The 20,532-nt window shown below is 35.4% G+C and overlaps 3 protein-coding genes, 1 long non-coding RNA gene and 1 pseudogene across 5 annotated transcripts; 3 read left to right on the top strand and 2 right to left on the bottom strand.

The window, feature by feature from the left end:
* The first annotated feature begins 315 nt into the window (after nucleotides 1-315).
* Nucleotides 316-3,866, top strand: LOC108479667 (ribulose-5-phosphate-3-epimerase, chloroplastic). Of its 2 annotated transcripts, none has more exons than XM_017782388.2 (9): nucleotides 316-606; nucleotides 1,259-1,373; nucleotides 1,459-1,599; nucleotides 1,677-1,790; nucleotides 2,506-2,584; nucleotides 2,917-3,026; nucleotides 3,116-3,172; nucleotides 3,453-3,522; nucleotides 3,609-3,866. In XM_017782388.2, the coding sequence occupies exons 1-9, from the start codon at nucleotides 515-517 to the stop codon at nucleotides 3,656-3,658; spliced, it is 828 nt and encodes a 275-aa protein (XP_017637877.1). In that variant the 5' UTR covers nucleotides 316-514; the 3' UTR covers nucleotides 3,659-3,866. The 2 variants fall into 2 exon arrangements, with proteins under 2 accessions (XP_017637877.1, XP_017637876.1); XM_017782387.2 differs by having other exon boundaries at nucleotides 317-624.
* Nucleotides 3,867-4,788: 922 nt separating this feature from the next.
* On the bottom strand, nucleotides 4,789-6,361 carry LOC108479666 (putative pentatricopeptide repeat-containing protein At1g74400). The gene has a single exon (XM_017782386.2). It carries the CDS (start codon nucleotides 6,359-6,361, stop codon nucleotides 4,925-4,927), a length of 1,437 nt encoding a protein of 478 aa, XP_017637875.1. The 3' UTR covers nucleotides 4,789-4,924.
* Nucleotides 6,362-6,528: 167 nt separating this feature from the next.
* Nucleotides 6,529-8,193, top strand: LOC108479665 (pentatricopeptide repeat-containing protein At5g66520-like). Its single transcript, XM_017782385.2, has one exon. It carries the CDS (start codon nucleotides 6,529-6,531, stop codon nucleotides 8,191-8,193), a length of 1,665 nt encoding a protein of 554 aa, XP_017637874.1.
* Nucleotides 8,194-8,378: 185 nt separating this feature from the next.
* LOC108478016 (protein NEN1-like) lies at nucleotides 8,379-11,843 on the top strand (annotated as a pseudogene).
* Nucleotides 11,844-16,760: 4,917 nt separating this feature from the next.
* LOC128285727 (uncharacterized) lies at nucleotides 16,761-18,349 on the bottom strand. Its single transcript, XR_008276269.1, has 2 exons — nucleotides 18,096-18,349; nucleotides 16,761-17,447 (listed from the first exon to the last, which is right to left on the bottom strand). It is a non-coding gene; the product is annotated as an uncharacterized LOC128285727 (long non-coding RNA).
* Nucleotides 18,350-20,532: the final 2,183 nt, after the last annotated feature.

A 20,532-nucleotide genomic window follows, 5' to 3' on the forward strand; every position in this document is an offset into this window, starting at 1 on the left:
AAAATGACACATTTTATAAAAGAAGGTAAAGTGGTGCTTTTTTATTGGCTACAATATGCTAAATGGCACATTTTTCATTGGTCAAATCTATCCAATGTTTTTTTTGTTAACGTCTACTAAAAGTGGGGAAAAAATATAACTTTAGCATGCTTTAGGTACTAAATTGATGGGCTAAACCTAAATCTAATTGTGTCCATTAATTTGCACATCTGAGCAGTACGCATCGCCAACCATTGAAGATAAAGCAAAGTAACCCATATATCAAAGCGACACGTGTTACCATTACATAATTTCCTTCTTAAGTCTCTCCGAGTTTTGTTGAAGAATTTAGTATTGTCTTTGTCATTGCCTTCTTTGACATTTTCTCTCTCCAAGTCACTCTGTGGTGAGATTTTAACATACAAAAAAAAAAAACAAAAAAAAACTAAGGCTCTAATTTCCAAACTCCATTACAGATTAGATATAACGGAGAGCAGTTTTTGATAAGAAAAGAGACGGTAAAAGGAAATTAAAGATGTCAACAGCTTCTTCATTGTGTTCATCAACTCAAGTTAATGGCTTTGGAGGGGGACTTAGGCTTCTAAGAACCCATCTTTCTCAACCCAGGTCCTTTTCTTTTACTAGGTAATCTTTTTCATTTTTAAATTCCTTTTCTGGGTTGCTCTTCTTATTTTGTGTGCGTATTCCTTAGAGTTTTAGATGGTAAAGAAGCAAATTTATTGGGGTATTGCGAAAAACTCCAGTTCAGAAATGTTGACATTCTCTTGTGAAGGACCTTAATTTCGTTTGCAATTCGATAATTAAACCTTTTTTACAGAAAAAAGTTTCATTTTTTTGAAAATTATTCTGTAATGTTTTCAACACAAATGAAGCTGGTTTGTGATGAAAGTAAAGGGCTTGTACAATTATATATATATATATATATATATATATATATCAAGAATATTTGGTACTTAAATTGTAATAAAGCAAATAAGGTTTTGGGATTTTATTACAGTGTTATTGATTATTTAATGTTTGGTGTATTGCCTAAGCAATTCGATGAAACTTTAGTTGCATGGTTTGGTGCTTACTTTGGAGCAAAATTGCTATCTTGGATGCGCCTTTTAGGGTTGCAAATGTAATAGATGTTATCACTGTATTGCAGTGAAAAGATACAAATTAGACGTATGATTTCAATCAGATTTGAATTTTGTTCTTCAAGGTCTCATAAGAAATTTTAATATGCTTTTGTAACTTTCTTTTCTTAAATGTTTAGGAGGAGAACTGCTACAGTAGTGAAGGCAACTGCTCGAGTCGATAAATTTTCGAAAAGCGATATCATTGTTTCCCCATCTATACTCTCTGCTAATTTCGCTAAGTTGGAGGAGCAGGTTTTGGTTCAGCTGCATTATTGCTTTAGGTATTGAACTCAATCTGAATATTGTCTTTGAAGTTCACATGTCGCGTTTTTTCTAGGTGAAAGCCGTAGAAGTGGCAGGCTGTGATTGGATCCATGTTGATGTAATGGATGGCCGATTTGTTCCAAACATTACGATTGGACCTCTTGTGGTTGATGCCTTACGACCTGTGACAGATCTTCCACTAGATGTGCATTTGGTATGCTGCTTTGCATAATTAACTAACCAGTATCAGTAATAAAGATATTTTCTCACCCTGAGCTTGATGCACTGCAGATGATTGTGGAACCTGAGCAGCGAGTCCCAGATTTTATTAAGGCTGGAGCAGACATAGTCAGTGTTCACTGTGAGCAATCATCAACCATTCATTTGCATCGTACACTTAATCAAGTAAGACATTTCTTTCCCCGGGCCGTTCTTACATATTTTCCATGATAAAGTTAACAATTTACATACAATCTTTAAATGGAGTCTACCAAATATTATCTTCAAATCAAGTGGAGTTCAAAAACCTTTGTTTTTTTATGCAAAATTTCACTTGCTTTTTAACTGGAAGTTGTCATATTATTTATGTTAAGCTTTTTGCTGCACGGGTTCTGACTTTTAGTTAAAAACTACTGATAAAGAAATTCATGCACGAAGAATCTTTTTTGCTGTATCGTGCTTTGTACCACATGACATTGGGAAGGAATGTTCAGGATTCGTAGGAGCCTATAAAATCCTACTGAATTCATCCTGTTCAAGCTAACTCTATGTTCTGAACTTATTTGCCTTCACTATTCTTCCGGGGCATGACTTAAGAATCAGTCATTGATACTCAGTTTTTGCAGTTAAAGCTTTTTAAAGTATTAGGTTTATCAGCCTCTCTCATACTCTAAGCCGTGCATTATTGCCTCTTAAAACTTTGTGGTCAGCATGTCCAAAAGTTTCCTTTTACAGGTTTTTGTTTTATGACCATCAAGGTGTTGCTGATACTATTGCGAATTTTTTTTATTGTTTGCCATCCTATGCTCAATAATATATCTTGTTTGCTCGCTTTCTCTATTGCCTGCGTATCTTTTATGAAACTGCCCACAAATTTCTGAAAACTTTTCTTGTTGTGTAGATAAAAGATCTGGGCTCTAAAGCCGGAGTCGTCTTAAACCCTGCAACCCCGCTTAGTACGATAGAATATGTACTTGATGGTGAGTTTTTATTTTCGATTTCTTTTCCGCTTTCCTGTCTTTCCGTCGAAGGATGATTTTATATGCAGCTTATTGCATACCGGAGCCAAGTAGTTGATCGATGCTAGGCCTTGCCTATTGATAAGTCAGGAATAAAGGATGAAGAAATAGTTAAAAGGATGTTCTAAGAATGGCCTCCTTTTTCTTACTAAAACAGAAGCAATTGATTGTTATGCATGAGAGGTCCTTCTGCATCATTGTAACTTTTCCAGTACAGGTGTTCTGAGTTCATTTGGCTAAATTGAAGGGAAAAGAAAAACTGACTTGATAATCTCTGTTTTGCATTTGAACAGTCGTTGATCTAGTCTTGATTATGTCGGTCAACCCCGGCTTTGGTGGGCAGAGCTTTATTGAGAGTCAAGTCAAGAAAATCTCTGACTTGAGACGTATGTGCGCGGAGAAGGTATCAGTTGCTTCTATCTATATATTCATCTTTTTATCTATTCATGCTTTAGAATTTGGTCAAATTTTCTTCATATATTTTCCTTGCAGGGTGTTAATCCATGGATTGAAGTCGATGGTGGAGTTGGTCCAAAGAATGCATATAAGGTGCCCCATTAGAATCATGTGGTTTACCTTCAGACAACATTAATCTATACACTCCATGCATAACCTGTGTCCTAAATTCTGACATTATCACTTGTTGAGCCCTGTTGTTGCTTTTTCTTGACCTATGTTACTCTGATTCAAGTGTGATGAGTGTGAGTGTAGGATATGAGTATGTTCTTCATATTATTAATATTATTCATGATATTCATAACTATTAAAAAAATTGGGTGGTTTCTCTGTTAAAACTCTCCCTCTCACCCACTTCTCGCTTTGCCGCCAGGTTATTGAGGCAGGAGCAAATGCTCTAGTGGCTGGTTCAGCTGTATTTGGTGCAAAAGATTATGCTGAAGGTAAAGATAAGGTATTATTTATTATTTTTCATGCATATAAATCAATTCGTTTTAATAAAATTTTATGGCACCAACAATTTAAACAGCTATTAGAGGAATCAAAACCAGCAAAAGGCCAGAAGCAGTGGCAGTGTAATTATACTGCTGGAGATCTGATCGGCTCCAATGTATGATATCTATATTTTACATTCCCATGTATGTTACCCTCCAACTTACAGAATTTTGCTCGATTGTATAACTGAATGTTGTATATACTAGTTGGATTGCATGAATCCTGCTACACATGATTTAGAACAGAAATGCAGATACATGAAGAAAAGTTAGTTTGAATTCTTTCTGATAAATTTTGTTGTTTAATTTGTCATGGCTGTCTCAGTATTTGCAGATAATATGCATGTCATGGCTGTTTAATAAACAAATCATTAATATCTTGTCAGATAGATCTTGAATCTTGATGTCATATGGTTGATAAATGAAGCATGCTTAGTGTATCATGTCTTCCTCAGGAACTCAATGTTTAATATGAATGTGAAGCATTTTTTCAATATACTGCAGACTGCAATTCATTTCAGTAATAAAGCAAGCTTTCATGTCAGTTTTTTGTCATTAAATCTTTTTCTAACATGGTTTGTTTTGAGGACACTATAATACAATTCCTAGTTTCTGTTGACTGTGTTGCTTGGATTTGGCTATAATGTCGGATATGGATGCATCTGACATGGGTATGTTTAATTTTTTTTAAAGTTTTTTCATGTATTTGAAGAGTAATACTTTCATACCGAGCAGTGATCTAAGGCTCTTCATTCTTCATACTAACTAAGATCCAGCTTATGTTCAGAGAGAGATCAGGCAAAGCTTTTTGCCTTTTTGGACCAGAAAACCTAGGACATGAAGTCTTTAACAGAGAGTAGCTCCAACGTACCATGGAATGGTACATAGCAAATTTAGGCCAATCCTAGTGTTCTAGGATCCTAAAACACAATGTAATTCAATATAGATGTCCGTTGGCTATTCATTTCAAGTTATGCAACAGTAATTGCCTTTCAAATAGGATAAAATGAGAATAAGATCTACAACACAATGTTACAAGGAAGAATCGATGGGCATGCTTTTTCTATGCAAGTAATGCATTTTGTATGTATTACACAAAAGAGCTAGCATGCCTATCTGTTGGACGGCTATTATAGATGAAACGACCCATTTGCCTAAATTTTATTGTTGTCCAAATTCCTATCATCAGACAAACAGCAATTGGATTGGTCGAAGTGTCATGAATCAGAATATTATGATTATTAACAGCTAAGGGATATGTTTACAGGAGAACCGGATTTTGAAATTTAAATAATGGTCACAACCGTGATAACATAGCGCAACAGACTTACAATTTGAAACCTTTGGTTGGTCAGAACTCAAGCAGGCTTGATATTTGAAGAGAGTAGTCATATGCTTTCATACTGATGGTCAAATATTTGAGGGCTTCATATATCTCGGTCTTTAAAGGATGATCATCATCCCCAGAGATGAACTCACTGATTTCACTAGCTACCTCAATTGAACTACACCCAGGAGCCCTTCTCAGCTGCTTTATCTGATCCCTAACTTCCACTTTCTTATCCCACATCCCTTTGGCAGCATAGATATTCGACATTGCAACACTGTCCCCAACATATCCAGGCTCCAACTCCTGCAACTGGAGCTTAACTTTTTCACCAAGCTCAATTTCTCCATTGATATTACAAGCTCCTAACAATGTCCTCCATATCACTGCATTAGCTTGACCAGGCATCTCAATGATGAAATTATAAACTTCTTTTAGCAGCCCAGCTCGGCAAAAAAGATCAACCATGCAACCAAAATGAACCTCTCTAGGCTTCAAACCGTAATAATGAACCATACGTTGGTAATATTTCTTTCCTTCTTCAATCATTCCTCCATGGCTACAAGCCATCAAAACCCCAATAAAAGTAACGTCGTTGGGAAGAATCGTTGAACTTCCACGATTACCCTCTTCCTTATTCTTGCTATTCTTCCATTTTATTTCTTCCATTTCACCAAAAAGCTCAAGAGCTTCATTTGCTTGTCCATGCAATGCATGTCCCACGATCATGGAAGTCCAGGTTGTCACGTCCTTTTCTCCTAAGCTATCAAACAATTTCCTTGCCGTTTGTATATCACCACATTTCGCATACATGTTAATGAGAGCGTTATTAAGGCCCGCGTCTGCCATGAGCTCTGGTTTTCGCCGAACGAATGCGTGAATCCACTCTCCCATCTCTAGTGCACCAAGGTGAGCACAGGCAGAGAGAGCAACCGTCAGTGTCACTTGGTCAGGTTCCACATCAAGCATTTGCATCTTCCGAAACAACTCTACAGCTTTTTGGGGCTTCTGGTTGACAACATAAGCCGAAATCAAGGCTGTCCAGGAAATTGTATTCTTGCTGAGAATTTCATCAAACACGCGATGCGCATAAAGAAGATTCCCTAATGCGGAGTAAAAGTTTAAAAGTGAGGTTTGGAGGTGAATGACAGAGTGAAACCCAAATTTTATTAGGTTGGCATGTAATTGTTGGCCTTCAAGAGAGAAAGGGGTTTTGGTGCAAGCTTGTATGACAAATAAGAAAGAGAAGCTGTCAATAGACGAAGGATTGTATCGTAATAATTGTCTAAAGAAGAGGATGGCTTTGGCGTTGCAATTGGAGGTGAGGTATGTTTTAAGGGTTCGGTTTGCTTTGGGTGGTTTAAGGTTTGAGTGAAGATGGGATTTGGATTGATGGGCACTTGCAGAAAACTTGTACAGTTTCGTTCGGATTAAATAAACCCTCTTAAAGATTTTCATCATCAAAGTGAAATACAACTGAACCCGTGTTCAGTTGGTAACTTTCATAAAGAATCTAAGGAGCACTGGAGTTCATTTTGGCCCCCTTGCGTTTTGATGGCTAATATTTATTTGTAATATCCATACCAGCGCCACTTACATTTGTGTCTCGTTTAACTTTTGTCTTTCAAATGTTAGTTAAAGAAGCCATTCTCGCCAATCCACCCAACTCCAGAGCTCTACAGCAACACCTCATTTCCCTTCTTCAAAACCCTAAGATCACAAAACAAAAACTTACCCAAGTCCACACCCAGATCATCATCAACGGTTTTTCCCAGAAAAATTACATCCTAGTTCACCTTCTTTCATTCTATGCTACTTCTAGTAATCTCCTACAGGCGTTTAAACTATTTCGATCTATCGAAAAACCAAGTACTACAGTCTGGAACCAGGTCATCAGAGGGTGTTCAAGAACTGAAATCCCTGAAAGATCACTTGAATTGTACAAGCAGATGGTTGCATTGGGGGCAATTCCTGATGGGTTTACTTATTCGTATGTTTTGAGTGCTTGCACGAGGTCGGGGATGTTGAGAGAAGGGGAACAGATTCATGGGAGAGTTTTGGTTGATGGGTATTTCTCCAATGTGTTTGTGAGAACAAATTTGATTAATTTATATGGAATGGTTGGGGTCGGCGATGGCATCGTACATGCGCGTAAACTGTTTGATGAAATGGCGGAGAGAAATGCTGTGAGTTGGAATTCGTTGTTAGCTGGGTATATTAGGTGTGGGGACGTTGATACGGCGAGGAGAGTTTTTGATGAGATACCGGATAAGAATGTGGTGTCGTGGACAACAATGATTACCGGGTTTGCTAGGAATGGGAAGTGTAAGCAAGCTTTGTCTTTTTTTAAACAGATGAGGAGAGCACGTGTGGAACTGGATCAGGTAGCGTTGGTGGCGGCATTATCAGCTTGTGCTGAATTGGGTGATTTGGAAATGGGGAAATGGATTCACTCCTACATAAAAAAGACGTCTCAATTTCGAAACCAACAACTGTTGGTGTCTTTGAACAATGCACTTATTCACATGTATGCTAGTTGTGCTTTGATTGAGGAAGCTTACGAAGTACTTCGATGCATGCCAGAAAGAAGTACGGTTTCTTGGACAAGCATGATCACGGGATTAGCAAAACACGGTTTTGCGCAAGAAGCTATTACTGTGTTTGAATGTATGCTAAGCTTAGGGGAGAGAGAAGTCAAGCCTGATGAAATAACCTACATTGGAGTTCTCTTTGCTTGTAGTCATGCCGGATTTGTCAAGGAGGGTCAGCATTATTTTACTCAAATGACTACACATTGGAGAATTAAGCCCAGGATTGAGCACTATTGCTGTATGATTGATCTGTTCAGCCGTGCTGGTTTCTTTGATGAAGCATTGAATCTTATTGAAACCATGCCTTTAACACCTAATGATGCAGTATGGGGTGCCCTACTTGGCGGCTGTAGGATTCACAAGAACGTTGAACTTGCCTCTCAAGTGGCTCAAAAATTTGATGTCGAGCTTGATCCCAACAATGCTGCCGGATATCTTGTGTTGTTGTCAAATGTGTATGCTACGGCCAAGAGGTGGCAGGATGTTGCTAATGTGAGACAGAAAATGATCGAATCGGGTGTGAAAAAGCCTGCAGGTCGGAGTCGGGTTCAAATTGATGGAGTTATTCATGATTTCCAGGCAGGCGACTACACCAGCAGACACACATCTTCAATCAATGATATCCTTTGGCAAGTTACTAGACAGGCAAAGCAACAAGGGTACGAGTTAGACATATTCGAAGCAATGTCAGTTGTCGAGTAATACATAGAGCAGGGATTTGCAGTCATTCCTTCCGTAATTACCCATTTCAGAGGCTTAAAACATGGTAAATCCTTTCGACCCTAACTCATCATTTACCAAGTCCAGATAGTTAAACCTTCTCAAGTAAAGAAAACCCGTGTCCCACTTCAACACATGCATTTTCATATCTTCCTAACCCTAAATGGATGGCTGGGGAGAGGAAAGGTACCAACCGCGGTGTCAGCAAGGTGAGGCCTATAGCTCAACGGGTTAGATATCGTTTAAAAGTACAAGTGGCTGTTGTCTTAACAGTTTTTCGAGCGCTAGACGAATCTTGGAAAACACGGGCCGCCGCGGATATTATTTTAATTACGTGTGATTCGCTATTATTTTAATAAATTTCAAAAACGAATTAAAATTTATTTAAAAAACTATTTATGGTCCATAAATGCAAAATATGGATTCATTGATACAAGGAAAATCTTTTTTTTATTTAAAAGACTTGGTATCACATGTCCAATAGAATATTTTATTATCGCGTGGAAATATTACCTTATTTTATTTTTTAAAAATATATAAAATTTTATTTTTTTGAAAATTAATAAATTTTATGCCCTCAAGATTTCAAAGAAATCACTCGAGATTTTCAAATAGCAATTTCAATTTTCTTAAAATAAATTCTATGCATAAAAAATTCAAATGCAACATAAATTAAATGAATATAAATTATACCAAAAATCAAAAAGTGGTATGCATATGTCATTGAATCCGCATCCATATCCTCACCTTCTCTCATTTTTTTCTTGCAATTTATTTTATTCTGAGAATTTCAAAGATCACTCGGCACCTTGAGAAATCTGAAACATAGCATGTCTAATTTTGGCTAAAACCAATGACTGAAACCCGAAAACCCAAAAGGTTCAGGACCCGGGATACAATCTCCCTTCTTTTCTTTCTTTTTTCTCTCTCGCGTCACGAGTCCTCTAGATTAGGGGAGATCAATTTTCAGTAAAAACCCAGAAAATGCACCCAATTAATTTAGTCGATTTTGATTAGGGTGATTTGGATAGTTTTTTAGGTTATGGATTCCATTTTGTTGGTTACTGATTTTTAAATTTTCAAACTCCCTCGATAGAAAAGATTTACTTCATTTAATTTTTTAAAATTATTTAAAATATATTTATATTTTATAATATATATAATAAATATATATTATTGAAGCTTAATAACTTAAGTAGGTTCATTTTATTGACTCTGGATCTCTAATTTGGTGGGTTGGTTTTTGTAGATTTATAGTTAATTAAGTGAGTTTAATTTTATAAAAAACCAAAAATCAAATGCTCTCCCTACTCTGGACCCTTCTCTTTTTTTCTTTTTTTTAATTAATCCTTTTTATCTTTTTTTTTCTTAAGGGTAAACTTCACCTATTGAATTATTATTAAGTTATACTTTGTTCATTTAACTTCAAAATGTTACAAAATGATTAATAAACTATTTTAAAAATATATATTTAAATGATTGAATTTTTAGATGTTTAACCAACAACTATGAGTGCTAAATCATAATTTATCATATATATACATATTAGCTACGTAATTTTCACATAGATTCGGAGCCTTAGGGAATTATCGATTCATTGGCGTTATTGACTCAAAGACTCGGAAGGAGAGCCGGTAATATGAAGGTATTTTTATTTCTTATAAAAACTTCAGCCCTTTTTCTATTTTTAAGAAAACCTTAGCCATCTTCTATCAACCTTATGTATACATATCATCCATACACATATGTCGTTATAAATTTATAATCAATGTGTTAAGCGTTTAAACATTAAAATATCAAGAAAACATCAGACTGCCAGATTTATCCAGTTGAGCCGGGGATCGGAAATCCGACCTGTCTGATTTTATTTTATTTTTTTTCTAATTCCAACATATTGCAAGTTTTGGCATTTGATACGGAGTTTTGTAAATGCAGATGGCAACTCTTGCCAATTATTTCGAGATTGGAGTGCAGTCACACAGGCAAGTCTTTAATGAATATGTAAACTCTTTTCACCTTGGATGAGAGTGGGAATTTTTTGTTTCACTGAAATAAACATCCTGCTATATGATCCTTCAGGAGCTTGGATGATGTTCGCATGAACCTCGAAGTTGTCAAGTATTGTGCAACCGTTTTGTTCCTGGTATGGTACTAGTTTTTGAGTGGCAAATGTTGTAACACTTGTGTTGTTTTCAACGATGTGCCTTTGGTATCACAAAATTTAAGCACCATATTTCACTTGCCTCAACTTCGGAAATGTTAGATCAGACATTTTTTTACTAAAGCCTTATATTTATCTTCAGGAATCAAGTCTCCCGGATATACTCACAGGGAACCACAGGGTTCCCCGATATCACCGAGTAGTGATAACGGCCAGTCATCTCCCGAGCAGCCTAGTCCAAACATGCACACCCTTTCTTCAAGTCCAACTTCAGAAAATGTTCCAAATCTATCTCTGGCAGGTGTAGGAAATAGTGAACACCATCCTAGAATATCTCTGCTGACTCATCACACCGGGGGGGCAAATGCTGATATGTCTAATCCAGTTCAACCGGATCCTTTCAACATGGGTCTATTCAGAAACGAAATAAAATCGAGGCCCTTCAATCAGATGTTACCATGAAAGAAAAAACTGAGCAAGAGTCTCAGGACATAAATATTGCTAAAGGTAGCAGTAGTTATGCAGGGTTCTTAGCACTTGATGAAGTTTCTCTTACTTCTATTCATCACTGGTCCCATATTACCGTGGCACCCAACGAATTAAACTGTTGCACGAAAATGTTGGTCTGCAACTCTTTTGTCCTTGTTTGAGAGTGCGGTTTGGAGCCAATGGGAAGTTTCTTGATCAAGGTGGCTGGCCACGTTTGAGCTTCGTAGTTGACGCTTCTCCGAGTTTATTCGAGATTCTGAATGCTTGTGACAATGCTGCCAAAACAATTTTCGAAGATTGCGGAAGCAGTTCCGAGTGGAAGCCTATCCTGGGCAGAAATTATTATTACATCAACAATCCGACCGTGAGACTGCAGTAAGTTCCCCTACTTTAAATGTTATGTCTCAGATAGTTCTAATATGGACTTGAATCTTGTAATTATTTCATTGATTCTTTGATTTGTTTCTGGCAGCATACCGACTGTAGTCAACGACAATATCGCTCTCTATGCTGTTGAGATTCATCAGAAGGATAGCTCCGGTACTGTGCAAAAGCTCGTATTCAGCAAATTTGATGCTGCAGAGCTTGGTAACTTAACCAGAGGTGGGATCTTTGTGGATGCATTCTTCAGCTTGGATACTTATGGTTATCAGAAGAATGCGAGCATCAGATTGGTGGTCAAAAAACTGGTTATACATTCAGATTAGGGGTGATTGATCCATTTCAGATTGTTTCCAGATATGTAATAGCACTGTTTATGCTAAATCTGAGTCATAGATATGAGTTGATTTCTCTCATTCATCGCTTCAGAATGACAAAGGGCACTGATAAAGAAAAGATTGATAATAACTGTTGTAAATTTATGTAATTGCGATTTAAACTGTAATAGTACAAGCAGAGTTTACAAACAGATATAACAGATATTGCTAAGAATTGAATAATTACATTTTTTTTATTTACTTATTTCATATGTGTGGAGCATCCAGCCTTTAAATAAATAAGAGGATAATATATTTCAACATACTCGAACTCACGTCCTCTTGTACTAGCAGTAATGCCGATGACAACTGAACTAAAACTTAATCGAAAATAATTTCAGTTTTATACATTGGATATTTCATGCAAATAAATAAATTTGTTATGGTCTAATCATTTATGTATCTCTATTATTTTAAAAATTGTCTAAATGCTCAAATTGTGTTTACTTGAATTTTTAAAATGTTCAGTATAAGGTTAATTTTTGTCAAAATGCTAAAATAAAACTAAACATTTGGCTCCCTCTTTTTAAAAGAAAATTAAACTTTTCAAAATTATTAAATAAGGGTCAAATATTTTTACTTTTCAAATGTTATATATCATATTTCAAATTATATTTTTCTTTTCTTTTCCTTTTAAGTAATATTTTATTCAATTGTCATATATTCTCTTATTAAGACATCAAGCATTCACTTAACTTTTACAAACGAGGCTGAAATGTATGAAAAGCTTTTATGTAAGCACTTTCGTAAGTGTTTAGCTTTTATGTATTCATTTTAAAATGTTTAGCTCTTATTTGAATAATCTTTAAGAGGTTGTACCCTAATTTACTCATTTAACCTTATTTTGTGGTATCATTTTCATGTTTCTTATTTGATATTTATTAATATGCAACATAAAAACCGTTTATAAAACATTAGATTGTGGCACACAAACAATATAGGTGAACAATTTATGTGACAAATATACTTATTAAAGTTTGTGCAAATATGAAATGATAATTTTGTGGGGTGTGCCTTATATTTTAGACTGAACAGATAGTGACGTCACGACGAGAATCTTCCCAGCATCGTGACGACGTGAATGGAGACGTTGCGACATGGTGGCATGTTCCCTACATAAATCGAGTTTCTTCTTCCAATTAAACTCTATTATCTTTTCACAATTAAACTCTCATTACTTCAGGGATATTTTAGTCTAATTAGACCTCTAATCTTAGCCTACAAAAATGTCATTCTATCCTTGTTTTGAGAGGCCAATTAAGAGGTAATAAAAGATTTAGTACTATAGGGCTTTTCTTTTAGGGGCAACAAGATGTAGTCTCAGATAAGTTTTGGTGAGAGTTTTTATGGTAACTATGGAGAAAATTTTATACCCCTTTTGAGAGAACTCTATGAAAATTAGGGTTTTGTTTTTGGGTTTGCTCTATGAGAGTTAGGGCTTTGTTTTCAAGGTTTTGGTTTTGTATGTTTAGTATATTTAGGTTTATTTTCTCCATATTGTACTCTCATTTGTTTACTCAATTAGTAAAAAGCTGAAGTCTCTTTTGTCTGTGGTTTTTATCTTCTTTGGAAGAGTTTTCCACGTAAAATTTGTGTTCGATATTCTCTACTTTTTCTATTTCGTTGTTTATACAGGTCAATTCCCAATAAACTGATATCAAAGCTTGGTTCGGATTTTGCAATCGACCAGTTCAAGAATGACAACAATGAATTTCAATATTAAGAAGTTTGATGGAATCACAAATTTCAGATTGTAGCAGTTTCAGATAAAGTAGAGTGCTTAAAGCAATGTTGGTCGCAAAGGGTGACAGTCAAGTGGAGGGAGTTGATTTTCTAGATGTTTTCTCTCATATTGTGAAGCATGCGTCTGCTCGTGTATCACTGGCTTTGGTTGCATTATACAACCTTGATTTGAAGACTAGGAGTCTTTTAATTTCCAAGTATGAGAATAGTTTGGGCTTGGTTGACATTCTGCAAAGACCAAGTTTGACTCGTGACGAGGCCTAAAGAAGAAGGTATGGTAAATATGAGTTAAAATGGATATTTATAGGGTGTGCCTCGTATTTTTAACCGAATAGATGACGGCATCATGACGAGAAGCTTCCTGACATTGCAATGACGGATGACATCGTGATGATGCGAATGGGGACATTGCGACGTGGCGACGTCCTCCCCACATAAATTGAGTTCTTTCTCCCAATTAAACTCTAATTACTTTAGGGATATTTTAGTATGGCTATACCTTTAATCTTAGCCTGTAAAAGGGGTCATTATATATCTATTTTGAGTGGCTAATTAAGAGGAAATAAAAGATCTAGTACTGCAAGGCTTTTATTTTGGTGACGATAAAATGTAGTCGTAGATAAGCTTTAGTGAGAGTTTTCGTGACAACTATAAAGAGAATTTTATACCCCTTTTGGGAGAACTCTGTGAAAGTTAGGATTTTGTTTTCGGGTTTGCTCTATGAGCGTTAGGGCTTTGTTATCGAGGTTTTGGGTTTGTATGTTTAGTATATTTAAGTTATTTTCTCCATATTATACTCTCATTTATTTACTCATTTTATGAAAAGCCAAATCTTCCTTATTATAATTATGAGATTATAGCATGATTATATTAGTGTTTGAAAATTTTGATGAGTTAATCTTAACGATTGTGAGCCCAATTGCGAAAAAGGACTAAATCGCATAAAGTGCGGAAGTCATAATTTGATAGCTAAATGTGTTATTTTATTAAAGAACCAAAATTGGGGGTCTTTAATGGGCAAATAGACCCTTAATTGATAGCATAGCTAGCCATGAGACATAGAGGAGACAAATTTTTAAAAGTAGGTAGAATTTGGTAGCTATTTTGACCAAAAAGAAACAAAATAGAAAAAAGGTTGTCAATTTCTTTTCTTCTCATCTCTTTCCACCGAAAATATCCGCCATGAAGGGGGGTTTGAAAGCTTAAATTTTCCAGCAACTTTTTCCTCTTATAAGTAAGTGATTTTAATGAGTTTTCTTCAAGATTTTCACATTTTTGAGACCCTTAAAGCATGAGCTTTCAAATGAGGGTGATATATTGCAAAATGGTCAAGAGTTTAGGATTTTTCCATGGATGTAATTGTAATAGATGCTGAGTTTTTATGGAAGAATATGAGTCCTAGTTGTGTTATAAGTAACTTTTGTAAAAGGTGTTAGCTCGAAAACACCTAAAGGGACTATTCGGCATAACTTGCAAAATAGGTAATATGTGTATAAAATAGTGAGAATTTAGGGTTGCTATAAGAGTAAAAAGAGTTTAGCTAGGCTTGAAATATGAAGAAATTCGATAAAAATTGATTTTCAAACATAGGGGTAAAATCGTCATTTTGCCAAGGCCTAAGGGCAAAATGGTCATTTTACCAAAGATATCAAATTATGAATTCCTAATTGTAATTAGTGACTAAATGAGTGTATTTTGTTATTATAGATCAAGATTTACCAAAATCGAGCCTAGACCGGGGCAAAGCCAAACAATCCGATTAAGCCGACTACAAGTACCTTTTTGTAAATAATACAACTATATTGTTAATGCATGTAATTGATTGTTATTGATTTGATATGGCATGAATTTTTAGACTTTGAACTGAGTATGCATATTTATGATTGAGAAAGTAGAAAGATCTAATGAGAACCCCAGGAAACAAACCGAATATTCATGCCATAACATTGGGTTATGTGAAAGCCAGTGTAAGACCATGTCTGGGACATGGCATCGGCATTGAGACGAGGGCTAGCGTAAGACATGTTTGGGACATGCATCAGCCACATTATGAAAGCCAGTGTAAAACCACGTCTGGGACATGGCATCGGCTTAGAGACGAGTACCAGTGTAAGACATGTCTGGGACATGCATCGGCCCCGATGATGATAGCCAGTGTAAGACATGTCTGGGACATGCATCGGCTAAGAGTTGTGTTAGTGTAAGACATGTTTGGAACATGCATCAACACTTATATACGAGAGCTAGTGTAAGACCATTTCTGGGACATGGCATCAGCCCCGATGACGATAGCCAGTGTAAGACCATGTCTGGGACATGGCATCAGTAACTTAACCCATGTTTGAGGCTTATAGAATATCAGATAGTGTTCCAAAAAGGTTCAACTTCAAGAGTTAAGAAAAATATTTAATAAGGAAAGTATGATAATGTTGTAAGTGTTACAGGTACCTATTTGTTATGCATGAGTAATGAGCTCGATTAGAAAATATGACTTGAATTGATTGTAATGAGTAAGTCTAGTTTAAGCTTACCTTTGAGCTATGAGCATGATGATAAATGGTGAAATTTTTGTTGTATATCCATTTATATGCAACTTACTAAGCTTTATGCTTACTCTCTTTCCTTTCCCTTTTCTTTCAGTGCCGCCATATTGCTCAAGGATCCCTTGAAGTCAGAGATATCGAACACACTATCAGCCGTAATACTCGGTATAGTTGGATTTATATTTTTGATTATGGCATGTATAGGGCTAGACTAGGAAGTTGTATTATTGAGAAATTGTTTGTGTATATTGGCTTAAGACAAAAGCCCTTCATTTTGTATTAAGCTTAGATAATGGCTATTTTTCATTTTGGTAAATGTATATGATGTTCTTTCTATAAATGAATTGATGTCTTTTGGGATAGAATTAGTATATTGAAATGATCTTGTGTAAGTTGTGCAAAAATGAGTGACAAAATGGCTTGGAAGATAGCTTAGTTTGTCCATACAGGCAAGACACACGGGCGTGTGTCTAGGTCGTGTGTGACATGCGGCTTGAGCCCATGGGTGTGTGTTATGGACGTGCATCCCCTGCACTTAAACTTTTAAGTCAGTATTGTCCACGGGTAGGCCACAGGGCGTGTGCCATAGCCGTGTCTGTAAGTCAGTATTGTCCACGGATAGGCCACATGGGCGTGTGCCATGGTCGTGCCCTAAAGTCAGTGTTGCACACGGGCTAAGGGCATAGGGGGTCCCGAGTCACACGGGCGTGTGGAACCCTAAGGCATGAATTCCTCTAAGTTTTTTTTTGAGCTCTCAGTTTAAACTTAAATCATCTCGAATGTATGTTTTGGGCCTCGTAAGCCCATTTAAGGGATAGAATGTTTATGAAACGAAAAGTTTTAATTTGATCCAGATTTTACGAATCTGATCGCCCTAGATTGATCGAGTTTAAGTAAGGTAACACCTAAAACCCTATTCCGACGTTGGATAAGGGCGAGGGGTGTTACAAGCCCAGCCCAGCCCATGAACACCTCTAGGCACGGGTGTGGGGTGTTACATTTATAGTCAAATACATCACCAAACACTACCTACTACCACTAAGTAGCCTAGTAACTTAATAGATATTGCTTGTACACATAGACAAGCCACCTAAACTAGTCAACACCTAAACATATCAAGCTGTCATCAGCTTGTTCATTTTCAACTAGGTTGATTACAATGTAGCATGTTTAGAAGCTACATGCACTTTATCCGAAGATAGTACAACTAAGCAGCCCTGAAACATTCGTGCTACAGCATGTATACACTTCATCCAGAAATATTACAGCAGCATGTTACGCCAATTTTCAACATACTCAAATAACATAAACAACACAACAGTGAAGAACAAAAAAACCAGCAGTGAAATAACTCAAAAATGCAAGCAAATAACATAAACAAACCAGCTGCAGTAGCAGAAAAACTATTAGAAAATTCAGTTTTAAACATATATGTAATACTTAAAAGAAAGAAAGAAAAAATATATCAGTCACATCAGCCTCATACCTCACTGGTGATCAAAACTGTGTGCCACTCAAAATCATTTAGGAATAACAATATCACTGCAAAATACATGTTACAATTACAATTGTCAAATTATCTTACGCCAACAGAAAGGAAGACAGCTACATAGAATGCACCTTCTTCTTGATATTCTAGAAACATGTATCAACCCAGATATCTATTGGAAAGACATATACAGACAGGAAACAGGGATGACAACCAAGGTAGTTATTTTCTAGCAAAAAGGGGAGAAGACATTGGTATGCTGAGGGAAAAAACTGAAGAACATACTGACAATGAAAATGATATCAAAAGTATCAACACGAGATGGCAAAGTGCTGTAAAGGTGTGCACCTAGCATTGTGCCTTAGCACTGAACAAAATAAGTGCCTCAAACCCTTTCAGACGAGACACATCTTAAATAGATACAAGCCGAGTGTGCCTGATCATATTTTTGTAAGGTGGTATGTGCAAAAAATCATGTTAATTGAAGTTTCGTATGATTTCTTCAGTTTTTTATTTTTTCAATAATTGTGCCTTTAATGGTTAAGAGGAAAAGAAACTATCAGACTCTCTACTTCTCGATATTTGAATATTTAATAACATGGGACCAAATGGAAATCATAGGGCAACTAACAAAGAGTAGGGTATCATGAAAATTTCGCAAGTTGGAATAGGGATTAAAAGAACAAAATTACATAGCTTACCGCTGCTTGTTGAAGTAGATGCAAGGAAGGGGGATCAATACCCTTTTGATTGATAACAACAAAGTCGCTGTCATTGCCAGCACAAATCCAGATTAAGGGTAACCAAAGAAAATCTAGAAAAAATCTAAGTTAGCCGGATGAAATATATATGCATAAACCTAAAACAAATCATAAACAAATCGGCAGAAGAAGGAAAAGTAAAAGACTTGGGGGTTCCTTACACCGGGGGACTGAGTGATCTGTAAAGATTCCCGGGGAGGGTCTTTTCTTTTAATTATTACAAAAGTTTAAATACTTAAACTAATTAATAATAGAAGATAAACATAAGGCAGATTAAAAAAAATAGAATCTAAATAATAATGAATAAATTTAAAACAAATGATGTGAGAAAGTAGTTCTAAGAATCAACAATATACAACAATTTATAAAATATTTAAATGTATATATATAAGTGTAAAAATAATATTTTAACACTTCAAAATGAATAAATAGAATCTAAAATAAAGTGTTTAAAATAATTTAACGTAAAATAAATCATATGAATGAGACTAACAATAAATCATACGTAACATAATAATATATAGATTAAGTTTTAAAATAAACCTTGTGCAAGCAAAGAAATAGTATACAAAACAATATATATCAACATGTCAATCTAAATAGATAGTAAACGTAAAACACAAATAATTTAATATAAATAACATAAATAATAATATAAAGTACAAGTAATTTAATAGTGATAGTAGTTTAATAATATTCATCACACAAATCTTCACAGCAAAGAATATATATAAAAGAAAATTTTAATTAAATAAACTACATAATAAAACAATTCAAAAATGTACAAAAGAAAATAATAAAAAGAAACTAAAGCAATGTGAGATCAATAAAATAATATGCTATGAATAATATATTAAAATAATAAATAATAAGTAATTCATAAAAAATACAAAAATATAAATTAAATAAAAACTTAATTGGAATAAAAACAAAATTAGAAGAATAATTTATAAATAAATCAAATTATTAAAACAGAATCAAGGACCTGAATTAAATGCGCACAAACAAACAAACAGGGGCTAAAAATGCAAATGTCCCGAGTCCCAAAACGGGAAACGGTGCCGTTTTATCTATATATATAAACTAAAAATTGCCTTAAAAAATCATTTTTGCAGATTGTTTTCTCAAAAGATTTTTCAAAACCCTCTTAACCTCTCCCTCTTTAGTCGACTTGTGGCTTCACCAGCGCCTAATGCACCTCCACCATCGTCATGGTTTTAACCAGATCCACAAGGATCCATCAACCCTTGGACTGGAGGAGCAAAAGATGACTAAATCGACACCAAACCACCAGTAGTTAAACCCTTCCCCTTTTTTAGATTCGTCAAATAGATTCAAAATAAAGTAAAAAACAAAAAAATAAGAACAGAGAAATAATCCGTGAATCACCTTTTGTAGACCATTTTTGAATTGATTTCTATTCTTTCAATATATGCGTGTGTAATACAATTTTTATTTTATTTCAAAAAAAAACCCCCCAAATACATTAGTCTTTCGTGCTTTTATAGCCGAAAGTGTTACAAAAATATTTTGCTTTTCTTTGTTACTGCTTGTTGTTTTTGCTCGTTCTCTTTTTGCTATTTGCAGGCACTGACGGAAGTGATGGGACGGGCCCTAGCCAGGGGTGGTCAGGCGTTGAACGCGCTGACACCACGTGGGGAGCGGCGCGGCGCAAAGGTGGAAGACCCTAGGGTTTTTTTGAAAATGTTAACATTCTGGGCCATAGAATTGGGCATTAAGTTTTTGTTTTGGGCTGATGGGGTTGTAATATTTGGACGGTTAATATTGGACTTTTATTTTGTTTTTTTGGTTTCTAATGGGCCGGGCAAAATAGGCCTCTTACAGTGACTTTTTATAATAATAATTATTATTATGATTTACAATAAGTTGTGTGAATTTTAAAAAAATTCATGACCACGATATCCGCAGTGACCGCAATAGCATCCGTTATGTCCGCAACTGCGATAAACGCAACGCGACCAAAAACGCAGTCGCGACTGCAATTTAAATCCCTGGTTTTTAATACTCAGTTTTATAACAAGCAAACACCCAAAACAAGCAATTCTAAAATTCTCCCTCAATGTTTGCACATTTTTACAAGTAAGCTCTTATCCAATTTAATTTTTAAGTATATTAAAATTAAATTAAAATATTAAATAAGAAAAAGTCCAGCCTGGATTGATTGATTGATTTGAACTTTCTGTGTAATGACCCAAAATTCACGGGCACCGGAAAAGTGAGTTATAGGGCCTCCGTCTTAGTGAAATAAGTTCAAAAATAATTATTAGAAATATTTATGAGTTTAGTACTGTGTCTAATTAGGTTTTAATTAGGTGAATTTAGCTTAATTTAGAGTAACTAGTAAAAAGAACTAAAT

The sequence above is a fragment of the Gossypium arboreum genome, chromosome 12 (assembly GCF_025698485.1).
Source record: "Gossypium arboreum isolate Shixiya-1 chromosome 12, ASM2569848v2, whole genome shotgun sequence".
NCBI classification, from domain to species: Eukaryota; Viridiplantae; Streptophyta; class Magnoliopsida; order Malvales; family Malvaceae; genus Gossypium; species Gossypium arboreum.

What these genes read in the sequence shown, in the direction of transcription:
- LOC108479667 (XM_017782387.2), top strand. Translation starts at nt 515, where the DNA reads ATGTCAACAGCTTCTTCATTGTGTTCATCAACTCAAGTTAATGGCTTT. An exon ending in GATAGAATATGTACTTGATG is followed by an intron (nt 2,585 to 2,916) that starts GTGAGTTTTTAT and finishes GCATTTGAACAG; the next exon opens with TCGTTGATCTAGTCTTGATT. An exon ending in TGCAAAAGATTATGCTGAAG is followed by an intron (nt 3,523 to 3,608) that starts GTAAAGATAAGG and finishes CAATTTAAACAG; the next exon opens with CTATTAGAGGAATCAAAACC.
- LOC108479665 (XM_017782385.2), top strand. Translation starts at nt 6,529, where the DNA reads ATGTTAGTTAAAGAAGCCATTCTCGCCAATCCACCCAACTCCAGAGCT.
- LOC108479666 (XM_017782386.2), bottom strand. Translation starts at nt 6,361, where the DNA reads ATGATGAAAATCTTTAAGAGGGTTTATTTAATCCGAACGAAACTGTAC.